Source organism: Miniopterus natalensis, chromosome 9 (assembly GCF_054644295.1).
Source record: "Miniopterus natalensis isolate mMinNat1 chromosome 9, mMinNat1.hap1, whole genome shotgun sequence".
Taxonomy (NCBI): Eukaryota; Metazoa; Chordata; class Mammalia; order Chiroptera; family Miniopteridae; genus Miniopterus; species Miniopterus natalensis.
Window position 1 is genome coordinate 36,875,657 of NC_142089.1, and position 19,533 is coordinate 36,895,189.

The 19,533-nt window shown below is 35.8% G+C and overlaps 1 protein-coding gene across 6 annotated transcripts in view; it reads left to right on the top strand.

Moving 5' to 3' along the window:
• NFIA (nuclear factor I A) overlaps positions 1–19,533 on the top strand; it is a 353,365-nt gene that overhangs the window by 6,563 nt on the left and 327,269 nt on the right. For all 6 annotated transcript variants that reach the window (XM_016205901.2, XM_016205899.2, XM_016205903.2 and 3 more), the window contains exon 2: positions 4,139–4,670. In XM_016205901.2, the coding sequence (XP_016061387.1) occupies positions 4,139–4,670 (532 nt within the window). The remainder of the gene's footprint in view (positions 1–4,138; positions 4,671–19,533) is intronic.

The following is a 19,533-nucleotide window of genomic DNA, read 5'->3' on the forward strand; positions in this document are numbered from 1 at the left end:
CATTGCAATCAGACCATTAATCACTTACATGAAGTTGTATGCTTCATATAAAATGTTTATTCACCACTCCCTTAAAAAAACCTGCTACCACCTCTTGCCTTCATTTTGCAGGAGATAACGGATTAACCAGAATACTTTCTGGAAGGTTAAAAAGTATCAGTAGTTTTTTCTCTCCTCTCTAGATTCTGGATTTATTTCTCACATGACATCTCTTCGTATTGCAGTATCTAACAGTAAAAATACCGGCTATTTGATCTCAGAAGACTCTTAAATGCATCTTTTATGTTGAAGTGGTCTGTTTGGGATTTAGGCCTAGCATTAATAATGGACAGCAGTTGCTTTTAGTTATTGTAAAAGTTTTTTTTTTTTAATTTTTCCCTAACAAACTTCCAAAGTTCCTATTTTAGTAACTTGTGGAAGTATGGAATGAAACTTTTCCAACCACTCTGGCAAGGTTCACAATTGCATATGGATAAGATGCAAAGTGTAAGATAATTTGAATGAGTTACGACTACAGTGAAAATGCTGAGATTCAAAGACTGAAGTTCTAGCTGGCAAAAGTTTGCAACACATAGGACTTGTAGTTAATACCAGTGTGCTGCAGTAGTAGGATACATTAGCGTTTTCTCAAGTGAGCTCTCAAAAGATAAATTCATATTTTGGGGTGGTGCATATGGGAGGATACCTGTGTCACCGTGTAGGCCCAGGGCATAGTTAGGTATTTAACAAAGTTGAATTTTCTTGGTTTATGAACTATTATCACATTAAGAAAGTTGTTGTTTTTTCTTTAAACATATTTGGCAGTGTGATTGATACATTCACTAGGCCTTCTTCTGGAAACACCACTAAGAAAGACTGACTTAGTGTATCAGTAAGAAAATATACACTAAATAGCGAATGAGGGCCATATATTTGATGATTTCTTCTTTTAAAAATTGATTTACAATTTATTTAACTTGCTGGAATATTTATAGAGCTTTAGAGTCAGTTTTTAAAAAGAAAAACTTAGGTAGCTTATTGGTCATTAAAGAAAGTCAGTAAGCACAGTGATAAAAGTACTCTAAATGAAAGAATAAACTCCGTATACATGTATGCAATTTTTAAAAACTTTATCAGAAGAATGCCAGACATCTTATTTTAATATATAAGCATATCATAAGCAAATCATGTACCTGGCCACAGAATGATAACAGTAGAAATTTATAGGTGAACCTTTGAGAAGTAGTCCCAGAAATACCAGCATTCAGTGGTTCTTAAACTTGGCTTACTTACAAACTGATCAACGTTTAAGGTGCTGATTCAAAGTCATATGGCTTTGGAAACAGGTTTTCAGGTTTGTTTTTATTGGTGGCCTGTAACTTTCTCACTGAGTACATATGTAAAACATTCTTTGTTTTCTCTTGACTATTTTGAAACATTACATAACTTACGGCTATATGTGCAGCAACATGACTTGTAAAGGCATACTATTTTTTTTTTTTTTTTAACTAATGAGTGCTATACCTGGACATTTCCTACAAGTTAATGATTTGCTTTAGTTCTGATGTTCTGGAATATTTCTAATTGTTGAGAAAGATAACTAGCACTTTAATTGTGCATGTGAGTAAAGTTATATAAAATATTGTTCACTTTTATTGGCACATTCTTAAAACCTATGGGGAGTAATAAGTTGTAAATACTTTTGATGCAAAAATGGGGACCTAGATTATTCTTAATGATTAGTTGACATAGTTGGCCTCATTTAAGGATTTTTATGATGGGATATATGGGCATTTGGTTGGCAGGTAAACAAAATCCTCTTGAACACGAATGAACGCAGTCGCAGTTCTCCGAGAAGCATATTGGGAGTATCTTCGAGCACTTAAATCCCATATTAGAATGTTTATTTAAAATGTTTATTATTAATAAAGCTTTTTAATAAGACAATGTTTTAACATAAATATGAATTGTTTTTGGAGCTATGTTATTCTTTGCATTATAAAATGGGGCTGAGACTTTAAAATCAAATCTTCCTTTTGGTGAAAGCTCACTTTGTAGTTAGGTAGACTCCAGGAGCTCTTTGCATAATGCCATACAGCCTTGGTCCCTAGCATGTCCTGTGTATATAATAAAATCAGTCAATGTGAAGGACTGTTTCAAACCCCAAATTTATGTATTTTAGAGCATATCAAGGATGAGCTCAGAATTTAACAATGTTTAAATGCTTTGCGTTGTGGCATGTACCTTATTAGATAAACTGTGACTTGAAAATTTCCCCCCCATCCCATTTCTCTCTTCAATAGTGTGGCAATAAGAAAGATTTTTTAAACATCAGAAATTTAAAAATGCCAGTGGTTTTTGGTAAAGGATAATATAATTCTTGTATTTTTCTCTATTCCCTCTTCACTTAAAGAATGCTCACATGTTATAAAAGCTGACTTCTTAGGTTCTTTTATTGAAAAAGAGCAGCTTTCAAGGCTAAACTTGAAATACAGAGCCTGAATTTGTTCAGAGAGGAAAAAAAGAAGTGTCATTTATTGAAATGATTTATTATGTATTATATTAATATATACTTTTCAAAACAACAATGATATGTAGTGTTTATATGATTGATTATAATTTATAATATTTTAACAGACTTCATTGTTAAAATATTTTACCAATTTTAACCACTCAGTTTACATTTGAACATTTAAAAATTTAATAATTGCTTTAATAGTAATAATATTTTGGATACTACAGTTCCTTTTGTCTCCAAAGTATATATTTAGATGGATATTACAAACTGAAAAAGAATGCATTTTATAATAATATTTGTCTATCGTACACCCTTTTAAAAAAGTCACCAAGTATCTCTTTGATTTTCTTATTTTCATTTATCTGAAAGTAAATAATTTATCTTTTTGGGGGGTTGTACGGCGGAGAAAAGTTATGTAAGATTAGTGTGGGTTGGTTAATCAAAAGTTAGATGTACCGAGAAAGCTTTGTAGAGGTTACTGTTTAATTTTTCTTTAATTTTATTTTTATATTTACTAAGAAAATGTCAAGTAAAAAAAAAAAAAATCAAACATCTTCAGTAAAACAGTAAGAAAAATTTAAATATTTTAAATTTAATTTAATTTTCAAATTTCTTGAATTTTAAGAGGCATCCATGAGGGTTTTTCTGGAGTCTCGTAAACATTGAATATACCAGGTTCTCCTTTTTCCTATGAGAAAAAAGCCTGAAATATTATTTTCAAAAGTTAAATAATTATTCTGTTTCTTCGAGATGATCATTACTGAAGGCATTTCACAGTCCTATCAGTAAATTAAATGTATTTAATTGCAACACTGTTGTCACAATGACACATTCTGTTTACTATCTGGAATGTATGCTTTCCTTTGTTTTTTTCACTTTTCCCTCCCTTTTTGTTTCATTCCCATAGTATCCGCAATTATGTCTTGGATATAGATCTTTTATTTTAGTCTGATGATATGAGATTCATCTCTTCTTTTGTATATGGTCCCTGCCATATTTTTCTAAGTTTTTGACTAAAAATATTTATGTGCAACTCTATTACTTAAAAATAATTAAGATGTTACCAGAATGACTAAGAAACAGATCGGAGTCTGCATGCAGTGTTTTTAGAGGAAAAGTCTTTATTTTCATTGATCTCGGAGACGATTTTTGCTCCTCGACTTCCATAAACATTGACTGGCATCTAAATGTTTAGGATTTGCCAACCTGGCGGCCGAACCCTGGCTGTACTACAAGTAGTGAGGTCAAGGCTGGAGCAAAATTAGATATGCCTTCCTTGAAATAGGGTTAAGATTATATATTGTTATAAGCATTTTGATAAACTTTACTTACTACTATCTAAAGGGTTTGCAACTAAGGCTGGACCATAGAACCTGGGACACTTTGGTGATTATAACAAAACATTTAAAAAAATTTTTAGCAATTTTCTTCTTCGATGTTGTGAGAAATGATACCGGCTGTTTTCTTTTCTCCCTTCTCCGGCTTCCAATAGGGATTCTATATGTGATTTTGGTAATGTAATCCTTGCATCAAATTTCAAGTGAAATAAGGATTTTTTTTTTTTTGAAGGCGACCATCTGAAAAAAAGTTTTCTTTCTGTTTTCAGCATAGTCACATTTTTGTTTTTATTCATTTTCCTAGGATGAATTTCATCCTTTCATCGAAGCACTTCTGCCCCACGTCCGAGCCTTCGCCTACACATGGTTCAACCTGCAGGCCCGAAAACGAAAATACTTCAAAAAACATGAAAAGCGTATGTCAAAAGAAGAAGAGAGAGCCGTGAAGGATGAGTTGCTAAGTGAAAAACCAGAGGTCAAGCAGAAGTGGGCATCTCGACTTCTGGCCAAGCTACGGAAAGATATCCGACCTGAGTACCGAGAGGATTTTGTGCTCACAGTTACAGGGAAAAAGCCTCCATGTTGTGTTCTTTCCAACCCAGACCAGAAAGGCAAGATGCGAAGAATTGACTGCCTGCGCCAGGCAGATAAAGTCTGGAGGTTGGACCTGGTTATGGTGATTTTATTTAAAGGTATTCCGCTCGAAAGTACTGATGGCGAGCGCCTTGTAAAGTCCCCGCAGTGCTCGAATCCAGGGCTCTGTGTCCAGCCCCATCACATAGGGGTTTCTGTTAAGGAACTCGATTTATATTTGGCATACTTTGTGCATGCAGCAGGTAAGTGCGATGGTGAGAAGTTCTTCCACTTTCTTGTGTGTTGTTTCTTTCCTGATGACCTCTGTATGTGCTGGGCCATTCCTGAGCGCCCTAGTTTTGCAGGCCATGTACATATAGACAGTGCGGTTTCAAATGTGAGCCGAAGTCAGAACAGCCCCTGTGTCTGAGGGGCCACCTTCATTCAGATGGAAAAGCATCGCTTTGAGAGAATTCTCACTAAGTTGAGTTCTTTTGGCAAGTTAGTGTTATCAGAGGTGCTGGGCAGTCTGTTACGTGATATGTTTAAATCACATTTTTTGATGACGGGTTAGAGAAGCCTAATAAAAACTCTTGTAATAAAGGGTGTATTTTAACTGGCAAGTGATCTAGTTAAAGAGCATTTAGCTTGGTAGTGAGGCAATATTTTTCGTTGCTTTTCTTCTGGGAATGTTTTTAATCTTCTGGGGCCTCTTGAACCCCTTACTAATTAAGAAGAGGTTGGAGGTAAGATTATTATCAAATTGCTGATCACTTATGAGGGGAAAAAAGAATTACATTAATATGCAAACTTAGTAGCTTTGTATTTAGGAACTTTTAGTGTTTTCTAAGATAGCTAAGGGAAAAGGCAAACCGACTCTTGAAGTAATTGATGGAGAGGTTAACCTTACAAGTAAGCAACCTGTGTAGTGCATGAGCACATTGAGAAATCCATATTGATAATCGGTTTAGTGAGTTGCTTTGATTCATAATAAAATTACTTATTGTTTCAGGGCTGTTTTCAAGGCGTGTTTTACCTGTGCATATTACAGCATTTAGAGTAGCATTCAGGATAAAACTATTGAGGATTGGATAAAATAAAGCATTTTTACTTTGTTCCTTTCATCTTGTTTTAGACAAAAGGCTCATTGTGTTATGTGAAAGCTCAGGTCTTGTGTAACTTGTTGACTTTTTATATGTACATATCAGTCTTGATAGATCACCTTCATGGCAGTTACTTGAGCCTGATGGAAGAAAGAAGGTTGTGGAATCCTACCAGTAGATTGTTTTGGGGTTCATATAATTACGTATTTTTTTTCCACAAAGGAGAGAGAAGATATTACCTGTAAAATCAACACTACTGTTTTGCAAAACGTTTTTAATTATAAAAATGTAAGCTGTTCTTTAAAGAAATCAGCTGAAATCGTACTCTCTATTATTTTTCTCAATATATGTTTTAGAAAGAGAACTTTTGTTATCCATCTGTCCTTATATGAGAAACTGGAGAAATTAACTTTGCAAGCATGTCACATCATCATTTGCATTCTGTTGGCAGGGGATAGATGAGTATTTTAGAAGATGTAATCTGTAAGTGTTTCAAATATTTGGGTTTCTGAAAATGTATACTTAATTATAAGAAGTGCCTGTTGCTTTAGTCAGTTTTGGATGGGGAAAATGAAAAGGCGACACCTCTCAAATGACCTCTAAATAGGAAAAGTAATCCTTTCTTAACCCCTATTCCATGCTATTGTTGTTACTTTGTTTCGTATGTTGAAAACGCAAAGTTAAAATTTAAAAAAATTTTTTTACATATATAAGTCGACTTTCTGGTAGGGAAAGGCAAGGTGCAAAAAAAGTATGGGTGTTCTAAGTGCTTCCCGGGAGCACTCTTTAAAATATTGTGTTTAATCTTTTCCATATTTAGAAAGTAATTTATAAATCATAATAACTGCTCTAATTGAGAGTGCCAACAGGTGATGCACATCATGGTGTGTCATGTACTTCCTTACAAGGCAGTATCAAAATGAAATACCTGTTACGTTTTTATCGGTGTGAGCAGCATCTGTTCTAAGTTTTAGACTTAAACATTTCCCTTAGATTTAAGAGATGCAGCCTTTCCAGCTATTGCCATTACATGCATTCTCTTTTGTCTATGTTGTTTCTTGTGCTGTTGCTCCAAGTCCTTGAGCTGACAGTTGCTAGTTGTTTCAGTACCTGAGGGGCAATGTTGGTAAAATGATGTGTAGAGGGTTGCTTAGGAGAGTTAGCATCCTTATTGCTTATGAAAGATTTATTGACAGCAACATGGATCAGACTACCTTTCGGTTTGGTTTTCCTGCTGTATCCCAGAATCCCTTGTTAGGCCTGAACGCCAGCCAAGTGCTAGGCCATTGGTTTTACCGGAGCGCAGTAATGGCTGCTGCTCTGCGCGCCACAGGATGATTGCAAAAGAAAATATTAGGGGCCTTTTGCTGAAAAGATTTCAAATTTGATTTTAGAGATTTTAGAGACCTGTTATTTGTGGAAGGAAGCTGCCAATACAAATGTGAGGTAGACTGGTCAACTTACATACAACTGATTTGACAAGCATCTGTTATAATACTGAAGATTTGTAAACACTAAACAATGTTTCTACCTCCTTAAAAGTTTTGAGAACTTGCCAGTATTGGCAGGAGGCAGAGACTCTGAAACGTGCTTCAAGAAACATGCCAAAACCATTGTGGCCTTTTCACCTATAGTACTTCCCCCTCCCTCCCCCTTTAAAGTGTTATATATTGTTTTCTCCCCCAAAGTCTCCTTTTTTTTCCTTAGATGGCCACAAAAATGAGGTGGTGTTTTTTTTTCTTTCTAAAAATGTGTACAATTATTGCTTTTTTCCTTGGCCTCTTCTTCGGTAGGAAGTTGAAATCTTAGAATACACATGTAAATGCTGGAAGCTAATGCAGAATCAATCATTTTTTAAAAAGCAGAGGTGATTTATTCTAAGACATATTGAGATGCTAAAATACAATACATAAATTACATTCCAATTTTTTTCTCTAAACCCAGTGGCATTCAAACTGTGTGAATTTTTGTGGCAGATAAACAGTAACAAGTATAATGAAATCGGAGTGATTCCAAATGCTTGAGAATTTCATCTTGTTAAAAGTATAAAAGAGTAAAATCATTTTATGCCCTTAGTTTGCTCTCTGTTTGAGTTGTCCTTCCCATGTATCATACGACAACTTGGAGATATTATGGTATTGTGGCAAATGGTATTCTTTGTGGGCGTGTAACAGTAAAGCTAATTTATGACCAGTCTTTACCAGATGATCTGTATCAGAATCTACAATATACCCGGCACGTGGCAAGGTCACAATTTAAGTTGTTAAGGTCATAACCTTAGCCACCAGGCATTTGACCTTTTAGATAAAGTTAACCTTTGTTCATTAGTAGGCACTCAACCGAGAACTTTCTGGAGAGTTTTTTTTTTTTTTTTTTAACTGCTTCTGTATAACTTCTGGTAATGTAATCAGATTCTAGGAAGATTTTCAGTTGAGTTAGTTAAATTTTGTAAGAGTATAGATTTTGAAGAACTCATCTCTTAGATAGAGGTAGACTGCTGTATCTAGGCCATAGAATGACAGCGTCACAATTTATTTTTCATAGTTATTACCTGCTGTGGGGTAAAATGAAAGCTCTGAGGCAGCTGTGTGGAGATGTTTAAAAACCAAAATTAAACAAATAAAATTATGTTTAATTCAACTTGGCCTGTGCTAGTTTTCGAGTGGCCTTGGGCCCAAATGCTAAATCACAATGAGTGTCTTCACTTTTTGCAGATGAGGAATTTCCTAAGATTAGAAGTATTTTTTAGTGGTCTTGAAATTTACTTTGAAAGATCAATAAATGACCAGAATTTGTCAGGTAATTGCTGTTATTGTTAATTAACCACTGACAGAAAAAATTGAATTTGCCCTAATGATAGCACGAGTACTTGGTTAAATTTTAAGATACAAAGGGAAGATTTTTGCATGGTGATGTTTTAGTTTATTAGTTACTGATTGCTTTCATGCTACCCCTGTTACTACATTTACTTAGCTTTGCTCGGACTAGGAATAGCAAAGGTCCCGTCACTCGCTGAGAGCTGTTGCAGCCTCGGAATTCTGGTACCTGTCCTGTAAACGTGTACGGAAGTATTACTGATTACCATATCACCTGTACCATATTGTTCACTTAATTATGCTGGCATGAGTGCTCATTTTAAATTATTTACATTACTGCGAGTTTTGCTCTGATATGTCACATATTATTCCATTTCAACAGAGAGAGAGACTCCCATTTAGGTGCATTTTAGTTTTATTTTGGCTTCGTGATTGCCATTCCTTCATAGAGTAATAGAGAAAGCCGTGATATGCAGAAGACCAGATGGTCATGTTGACAGGTTGAGAATTCACTTCCTACTGCTTCAGAGCAGGTGTAAGATTAGGAGTGTCTGTGTATGAGCGTGTGTGTGCTTCGTGTGCATGTGTGTGCACACCCAGGCTGCACACAGAGTGTTGGTTAGAGCAGCGGGAATGATTTCTTTCCTTTTTTAAAATTTTTTTACGGAGCTGGTACTTTAAATACAGTGTATATGCATAAGATTATCAATGCATATAGAGTAATTATTGTAAAAAATTTTAAATGTTAGATTGTTACAGTTTATAATTTTATGCCAAATTAATTACAATACTTTCTTAATTTTTAGATAACTTGTCCACATTAGTTTATGGCAGTATTGCACATCTAAAATATATTCCATATATTCTGTTAGCAAGTATATGTGTATATGTGTTTAAGCTCAAGTCTAGGACTACACATTATGTGATTAAACTTCTTCAGTACCTTAACTCCCTGGTAGGAAGTTGTGCAGGTAGTTTCTGTGACTTATAATAATAAACTGTGTTGGGGAAAAATACAGTGATATTTAAAATTAACAGAGCAAATGCCACCCTATCTCAAATTCTAGCTCTAACCTTACACTAAATTCATGATAGATTTTTGTGGCTGACTGATCTAGTTATTGATATAGACACACAATTTCAGAAATTTCATTTATCTTTTTATTTGTCTTTCAAATCTTCAAAGGAGAGAGCACTAACAATCTCAACAAACTTGAGATAAATATGGCTTTTATATCCTTGAGTGTTTTCTGCGTAACTTGAGGATAGTAACAATATCCTTTATCTAGAATTTAGTAACAATATCCTTTATCTGGAACATAATGAAAAAGATGGAAATTCAAAGCAGAGAATGTATAGGAATAACTTGTTCTAGATTAAAACCTATGAACGGAGGAGGTCAGCTCCTTTATGGCTAAGAGGTTCAAGTGTTGGTAAGAAATTTCTCAATGCTGCTGGCTTGGATTTGCCTTGTCTTTTTTTCCACCCAGTGATGAATAGCATTAATTTAAACCTATTTAGGGCTAGTGTGGGAGAAACCACAGCCTTTGTTGTGGTCACTGCTGTACACAGTAGGACTGGGTGTTTCACTTGGTTGAGGCCTCAAGCTGCTTCCAGAAGACTCACAACAGGCTGTCGGCTTTTTAAAACTTGCACAGAAGCAACAACAATTCTAATTGCTCGCAAATGTTAATATAGATTATTGAAAACAATTTTGAGGGTTAGAATAGGAGGAAAAACACATAAAATACAGATTGAATGCAGTGAACGTGCTAAACACTGGTTTATTATAATTTCAGCAACAGTTTCTCCGTGGTTATTTAGAGGTTAGATCTTGCTTTTAAATATATTATAAATTGTACGTCCCTGGGAGGTGGGGTAAGGGGAAGGAAGAAGTCAGGTGGAGAAGGAAGGGAATGAATGAACTGGCACGCTTTGTTAAGAGAAACATAAAACCGTGAACTTAATCGCAAATGGAGATGCTCTAAAAAGTGTTTTGGTTTAAGTAATGACTGTAAGAGGATCCCGAGCAGCGAGATATCAAGAGGAGAATTTTATAGTCCATCTCCCCACAATTTTTTGCATAGTTTGTTTCGGACTAAGGAGACTATTTGTGGCTTTAGGAGTTTCTGTGCAGATTTTTAGAATGAAAAGTTTCACAATTTTTTTTTTCTCTTTTTTTAGCATTTAGGGGTCCAGTTAGGGACACTGCGGCCCACATAAACTTGAAAAAGGGGCTATTGAGATGTTTATTATTATTACCATTTTGCCTTTTAAGGTGACAACTTACACTGTTGTCAACTTTTTGGCTGTCTGCCACTAAGGCAACTGTAAGATACAAATTACTGATCCAAACTTCAGTGTCCCTGAACTTAACCAGAATTCTCTAGCTGCTGCAAAGGCAAATATGAGCTTCTCCCCTCCCCGGGTTTTCCCCAAATATTAGAAAACAGTGCTGTATATTTTATTGTGATAACTCCACAGTGTAAAAGTATATTTTATCTAATGAAATTTGTCCTTCCATTTAAGTGAAATAAACATGGCTTATGAGGCAAAGAAATAAACCCACAAATGACAAATTGCGGCAACTTTGTGGCAAAGGATCTTTTCGCTGTTCTTTTTGTGAAAAGAAGCGAAATAAGATAAAACTGAAGGAAAGAAGTTGATTTGTGTTATGTATTTTGGCGAGTGTTGGTCTTCTTTGACAAGTAAGATATTGATCATCCCAAACCCAGAAATGATCAGGGTGATCAGAATTACTGGAGATTGAAGTGGAACAGCTTAGTTTTTGCAAACTTCAAACTTCTCTTTGTGTCTTTTACATACCTTCCTTATGGTAGATATTTTGGACCTTGAGCAACTGAGAAATGGACAGAAAGAAGGAAGGCAAATAACTTTTATTGAGTATCTTTTATGGCAAACACTGTACTACATTTTGCCCTACACTGTAGTTTTTGTTTCTTTCCTCTGCTTTAAAAAAAAACTGCATAGCAATATTGTGAATAAATAATACATTCTCCATTTGTACAGAAGAAAAAAAAGTCCCAACACTGTGGCTAAGTCAACTGTGCAGAGCAGAATTAAAGTCGGTCCTTCTGATTCCAAATCCTTTGCTTTCAAAAATAAAATTCAGATCTGTTCTACATCCCTCTTTCTACCCTATTGTCTGGGGTTGGCTGTCATTTAAATGGTGTTACACACCTACCTTGAGTCAAAGGGGAAATAAAAAGTCAAACTCCAAACCCTTCCCACGGAGACAGTTTACTGCGGAGTTCAGTTCTTAGTCACAGATTGAGACTGCACTTGGTTAGGACAGGGAGAAATAGTCTTGGGCTTGTCCGTGTTGGGTTAAAAGGTCTAGAATGACTTTGTTCTTTTTTGTTTTTTAGGAAGTTGAAGTTAGTGAATAGAGCATTATGAAATAGGTATAAGATTTTCTAAAACATTTTTTTGGTAAAAAAAAGTTAGATGAATTGGTTCTAGACGCTTTGGGAAGCCATTGAAAATTAAAGCAAGCATTATTTTAAAAACCAGAGTTGCATGTAGTATTTTGCTAGGTAGGTTTTTTAAACATATTTTCTTACATGCATGAGATATATATTTAGAACTTCCCTTAATGATTAGTTTAAAAAATATAAAATTTGCTCCACAAAGATCCTTTGATAATGGCCTTGTGTATAATTACTTAAAAGAAAGCAAAAATGGAGCTTTTTTTAGTTAAAAATATTTAAAATAGAAAGGAGAAAAATTGAAAATAGGGATAAGCTTTATCTTACTGCCCTTAAATGATTTATTGATGGATTTATTTAATGCCCTTAGATTCCTTTCTTTAAACTTAGGCAAGATTAGTTCTTAATGACTTTAGTGCAAAAACTCAAAGCCTCACTTAACATGAATTTTATATTTGTAAATAGAAAAAAAAATGACCAGCAAAATATAATTTATACTACATTGATTTTTCTACATATTCTTTTATGGTTTTTTTTTTTTTTTTTTTAAAGTGAGCTGCTAAACTGGAACTTACATTGAATAAAATGGAAATGTAACTTTCTTTTTAAGAAATGCTAATAAGTCTTAGCGTTAGGGTTGTTGAGGATCAGTTATGCCGGAAGTGGAAAATTTAGGTGTGTGAGTAAAAGTGAATAAATTGGAAACAAAAGAGGATCAGAGTTAAAAAACAAGACTCATACCCATTGTCCTTTCCACCCCATTCCGTACCGCCTGCTTTATGTCTCTGGCGTGTATGGTGCTGCCAAATTCTGTGCCTTTTCAGACATAAACAGTTTTCAGAGCATATATATTTATATAAATATGTTAATGGCTATTTTTGAAATACTCTATGGGTTAAAAAAGTGAGATGAAATAAAAGTAACAAACATTTAAAAAGTGAACACTATTTAAAATTTTGTATGTATTCCTGTGTGGCATCTGCCATTGTCAGATGCCACACAGGAATACATTGTTGTCTTTATTGCTATGGTTTGGGCGATTTTATTTCCTTCTGTAGGTTTGCCAGCCCGTGATTTGGTAGTGCAGCACGTTCATGCTGTTGGGGAAGATGTGTCTGTGGTGAGTCATATAGCTTGATCTGAGTGGTAATTTTTTGGTAGGGAAAGGTATTTATTAATTTCTAGTATCCAATAGAAACTGTGGTGCTACAGTATCAATTTCATTTAATTATAAAAACCAGGGACACATTACTTAGTATGGGAAACTAAGGACTATCTCTTCTGTCTTCGGTGCCTGCCTCTTCCCTCTTTCCCTATTGGAAGCATTTAGAATACTGTGTATTTTAATCTTAAAGGGATTAGCTATCTACTTTTAAGCTTCTACATAAAGTGAATATTGTACATACAAGATCCCATCATTGTCACTTTCAAATATTCCATTTTCAAAGAAGCTGACATAACAAGTTCTTAGGTTGACAAATTCTCATCAACTTCTGTGAAAATTTTGGCTGCAGAATGAGGAAAGTCAACGGAGGGCCATAGACAGATGGATTTCAGTGTTGGGATGACATCAAGCCCTTCGTCGTGGCATTTTTAAGCGTTACAAATGAATGAGGAATGGAGATGCTTAAAGAGCTTACTATAGAATGAATAATTAAGATATTGTGTATGGGCATGCAAATCTTCATAGCATGCACATACACAATAAACAGAACTGTATGGGCTCGGATGTAGTAGCAAATTAGCAATGAATATTATAAATATCTTTCATATGGAGTAAAACTCATAAATAATATTAGATATTAAAAATATTGATGATGGAAAAGTATGCATACCTGAGAAAATATTTTTAGCATTAAGTAATTGGAAGTTAAAGATAAGTGAGGCAAGGATTCTGGATAAGAATTTGGCAAAAGCTTGTCGCATCTTTGTATGACTGTGGCAGGATTTCTGCATGGATGTATATTATATAAACATTACTATGTTACTAAAGTTTCTGTTTGATTCATTTAGTTAGCTTTTTCTTCGCTTCTTTTAAATGTTAGAGGTTCTCTTTTGGAGAGCAGTTTCAAGTAACTTCTGAGAATGAAGTCTTTGTAACTCGATGCTGTTTAACAGCATAACTATTGTTGTATGTTCCTGTCAGCAGAAGATAGTCTTTGCAATACTTTTATTGTATGGCCTCTTAATATGTGACAACGACTTTTTTAAAGAATTATTTTTCCTTTTAAATGTACTTTTTGAAGCCCCCCCCCCCCAAGCTAATCAAGAATTACAGGGGTGTTTTAAGAATATTCACATGAATTTTTATTATTTTCTAGGCTTGTTCACTGTAGAGAAAAAGAAGTCTCATTTATAAAACAAGTTCTGGGATTTGTGTATTTTAGACTTTCTGTAAAAGGAAGGGGGAATAGAGAGTAACAGAAAAGTGCCATCTCATTGAGCCCAGGATATATACAGTTCTTTGGAAAATGAGGATATTGCGATCTGAAATGTTAGGGTGGAAGAACTAATTGTTCTAAAGATATTTGCCCCTCATTTCAGAAAAGACGGCGAACATGCAAAATGGATAAATGTAATCCTTTGTACTTTTACCACCTACATTTTTAAACTACAGTGACTCTGGTTTCTCTAGAAAGGTCAGAGGTTTCAGACAGAAAGCTTTGTAATTCTTCAAAGGGAGACATTTTCAATTTTGCTATATAAAGACTGATTATACATAACTTTTGACTTTATTTGCAATTCAGCCTCGGAGGTGCTGGGGTGGCAGGGATTCTGAATAAGCCGTGAGACGCGTCATGAGGTAGCAGAATTGGAGGGAAACAGATAGATTGGAGAGAAACATAGATCCACATTTAGAGATGCTCATTTTTGACCTTTCCTATCAATCACTGTGTTTAAAAGTGAGGACAGAGCAGCTGTGAGAGTGCGTTTGGCTGTGTCCTATTACAAGCTCTTTAAACACTTGGGCCGACTCAAGGAGTTTACATATTTGGGTGCTATTTCTTAGGATTGGCTTTGTTGGTTCTCTAAATTGTATCTATGAGTTTCTTTGGTTATATGTGGGTTTCTTTGTTTCTATTTTGTTTTTCTTTTGGACTTCTCCAAGTTTCGGAAAACTTTTCAAGTTGGGTGGTGGGGCGTGTAGAGATCCTAGATGGCTTTTGTTGTGGGCTACTCCTGTTTTTCAGGAAACAGAGGTTCAGAGAGTGTTAGTAATTCACTCAGGGCCATGCCAACAGTAAGTGGCAAAGCCAGGCTTAAAGCCAGATCCGTCAGACTTCAGACCTGTGTTGCTAACTTCTGTAACATTCAAATTGGCTTTCTTATCCATTATTTTATTAACTCTTCATATAAACCTTAAATTTTAGGTAGGGGAGCTTTTACAGTTGCTCTTATGCAGGTGAGGAAACCATCAGAGAAGCTGAGTAATATGTCCAGGGTCCAGGGTACCAGTGGTTGGGGCTGGTAACTAGGTCAGACCCTTTTGTAGCCTGTTTTTACTCCCTAAGATGTTTCTCAAGATATCAAACTCTCTAAGCTCCACCTCTGAATTTATGGGTGGGCTAAAAAGTGTTCTCTGGAAGTATGTAATAGTGCTGAATTCCTTTGTTTTCTCTGAAGCTTAAAAAGTAGTGAGAGCCCTGACCTGTGTGGCTCAGTTGGTTGGAGCATTGTCTTGTAAACCAAAAGGTTGCAGGTTCAATTCCCGGTCAGGGCACATACCTAGGTTGCTGGTTCGATCTCCAGTCAGGACACATGCGGGAGGCAACCTGTCGATATTTCACTCTCACAATGCTGTTTCTCTCTCTCTCTCTCTCTCTTTCTCTTTCTCTCTCTCTCTCTCTCTTTCTCTCTCCCTAAAATCAATAAAAGTAAGTCCTCAAGAATTGGGAAAAAAAAAGTAGTAAGAAACAGAGCTTTTTCTGGTTTGTTATTAGATTCAGAGTTTTGCACCTTGGGAGAAGCTTTCTTTTTACAGGTGAGGAAACTAAGAACACGACGTATCCCAAGAGCTCTAGAGACAGAAAATTCTTGCATAAATTGGAGAGCAGTTGTAGCCTGTTGTTATCCTTTGCATCAAGGTGGATGCTTTTTGTTTGGTATTGGCATAGAAGATCTATTTTGGTTGCCTTTATTGACAAATTCTACCCTGTCATTGGCAACTGAGCTCAGCAAACGTGTCTTGAGGACTTGCTCCCTACTAGGCACTGTGTGCTAGGTGCCAGCTATACAAAACGAAAGAAAATACTGTGAAATGAGTTGATGCCATCTTAGATGTGACTTCCTCAGAAGTGAAGACATCACAGCTTTTGATGTTTTAGAATTAGGATTCTTCCAACCAATAGCCTGTATTAGGTTTTAAACATTTGCAGAACCAGTTGTTGATACTGTGTTTTTACTATACAGTTGGTCTATGTTGAGGAATTCTGTCATTTGATGATACTTTTCCTAGGTGTTAAATTTTTTGTTTTTTTTATGTCAAATATATCTGTGTGAATGGAAAGAAAATCCAAGCAGACACAGGACAGGGCACAGGTGGTTTCTGTTATCCGATAGCATGTTTTCTCTGAAGAAAGCTGGTGGGGCACAAAAAAAGTTCTGTCTTTTTAAAGAACATCTTTCTAATAATGCTGAAGTATAAAACAGAGTTACAGGAAAACGGAACAGCAGGAGAACGGGGGGGGTGAAAAACGGAGGGAGGGAAGGCCTTGGAGAGCAAGCCGTGGTGAATTCATTTGGCAGTTGGTAGTAGTTCCTAAAACGCAGTCAGGTCCCAGTAGTATAACCTAAATTCTCAGTTTTGCTCCATCTCCGGAGAAAGTTAGCAATCCTGAGACTTTTATACTGAAATGGATTTTAAATTGTCCGAGGTCTCAAGCTGCTTTGCCTTATTTTCTGTTGTTAAAAGAAAACAGATACGGATATGCATTCAGACAGAAAACATGGAAGGGGTCCTGCGTGTGTGAGGGGGTGTGTGTGCTTGTGTGTTAATGGGACAGGTGTGAGAGTCTTTGGGGAAAGTGTGTACAGATGGTGATGGGAAAGAGAAGAACTTTTGCATGTCTGATAAATGAAATACAAACAACAACAACAGCCTGGTGGTCGCAAACAGTGGATATTGGATTTTTTGTTGTTGTTCTCTGTTATATCTGCTTGTTCTTTAATCTGAAAGCAAAGTCTCTTTCTCTAGCCATTAAATATGTGCGATTTTCTTTGTATAAAGAGTAAAACAAATGATGTGTTCTGTAATTATTTTCAAAAGGCAGAAAATGTGTGTGTAATGTTGAGAATGGCATGGGATTGTCATAGAAACTCATCTGAACGCTGTAAATAAAAATGGCTGGGGATTAGTCACAGTGACATGTGGGACATCGTGAAACTCAAGACAGATTTCTTTGTTTTACAGTCAGTAAGAGAAGTGAGGCGAACTTGATCGAGTTCATGGGATGTTAGCAGTTCAGCTCCTCCAGGGAGAGCTATGTTGTCTTCAGATTAAATAAGCCACATGAATACAGATATCAGAATTCACCTGATGATTTTAGCAATGTCAATATTTCCTTTATTTTAAGAGTGTATTATATACAAATAATGAAAGTTTGAAAAGTTTGGAAATCTCTCTCTTTTTGCTACTAATCTACCTCTCCTGTCCCCCCCCCCCCCATAACTTATTTTCTTATAATCTTGAATAGCTGTTTTACATATCTGGTCTTATTCTGTTTTCTTTAATCTCTCATTTTTTTCATTTGATAAGAAAAAAATGGGAACATTAATAAACAGTGTTAATTAATGCTATATATTTTAAAATTATATATATTCAGGTTAGAATTATGAGTCTGCAGTATAACCCTCTTGTCTAAGTCCAACATCTGGAAAAAGGATTGCTTGTCTTTAAATTTGGAATGAATCCCCAGTTGCAGATTCCCACCAGGGTGATGTTTCAGTAAACGAACATATCAGCTTTGAATCCTTGAACTTTTGGAGGTAGGAGCTAAAGTCTGAGATGGGGGCTTCAGGACATATGGAACTAGTGTTGTGGAATGTCTCAGCTTCTGGCAAGCCCCCTTTCACAGTGCTGTACTGTATTGAATGTTCTTATTTGTAATGAAGATAATAGATACGATATTTAAACAAAAGTAAGGTGTATTCAGACAAATGCGGGATAATTAAAGTGGTGAAATTATCTTTCTGGATTGAGTTAACCAGTTAACACAACTCACCTTGAAACTAAAGAGAGCACATGCAAAGACATAAATGAAAATTTTGGTGCATGAAACATTGAGGGGCACCCTGTCTTCCTTCCTGTCTCCCATGAGTCTCTACCCAGACTTTGCATTGTAATGTGTGTGTGTATATTTTCTCTCTCTTTTTAAAATTGTTTCTTCTACTTGGAATGTCCTCACCCACCTTTAATTGGCTGACATTACTTAAGCCTTTTCACCCCAGCGTTGGGTTAAGGGCTCTTTTCCTACATTCCCATAGCATCCTGGTAGCACTATATTAGCGCTCACCATTAGCACTTCCCGTATCATAATAAAATGATCTGTCTTCCAAATTGGGCTGTGATTTCCTCATGAGCAGGGACTGGATTGTGTTAGTTTTTTGTCTACCCTACATAGGGGTGCAGAGGGCCTGGCACTAAGTACATGCTCATATCTTTGTTGAGCTGGGGACTAAGTGGAGGATATGGGTTGAACAAAACAAAAAAATGTGAGAAGCTGATAGTATGAATTTTAAAACTAGATAACTTGTTATATAGCTTTTGGGTGTTCTCCTCAGGACCGAATTTGAGCCTAAATTTTTTGTCAGAATGATTTCCCCTTCTCACCCTATTGTGATAACTGATTTCTATTTCTTCACCAAAATCCAAAGTTTCATGTTAACCTAAAGAGGTTATTGACATGTGAATAATTATAATTTGGAAAATAAAGGTTTGGTGATGCTGGACTTATTTATAGAAAACTGTCAGGCTATTTGTTTTTCCATCTAGCATCCCGGTCTTGACTTTTATTTGAACTGTTTACCTAGTAAAGATGATATGGAGGTGATTGGGAAATATAGCCATCGCTCCAGCTTATGTGAGAAAATCATCTTTATACCAACAGTCATTTCTCAAGTACCTACTGTGTGCTAGGTACCCAGCTAGAGGGGAGATAAAGGAATTTAATTTCATGCTGCTGAATTTTTAAAGAGCATAATCTTGATTAAAAATGGAACCCTCTCCTTAGGATGGACACACTTTTTTTTTTTGGAGGGGGGCTGTTTGAATCATGTACTGTCTTGCTCCGAAGGAAAGTGTCAGTCATCTCCTTGTTTCTAGAGAGCATTTAAAGGTTTGTCTGTCTCTCTTCACTGAATAGGGTGTATTTTGGCATAGTTCCTTATCCTAAGTTGGGACAGCCCAAAGACAGTAGCAGTAGAAAGGTTAAAAATCAGAATTAAGGAGTTGAGCCCAATTATATATGGTGAACTACTAAGTTCCCTTCCTATCCAATGTGTTGCTTTCATTAAAACTGTTAGACCAATTTCATTAGCTCCAAAATGCACCAGCATATGTAAATCTTCTTTGTTTAATTGAAGACCTATTGATTGTAGGTAACATAAGCCTCTCTAAGGGAAACAGAACCCAACTGAAGATAAGAGTTTCTTCCCCCCAACACATACAGCATTCATGATTTTATTTCTCTAGGCATGTTCATTATCAAAACCTTGCCACTGCAGATTTTCCCATAAAGTGTTTCCGTCTGGCCCCGTTTT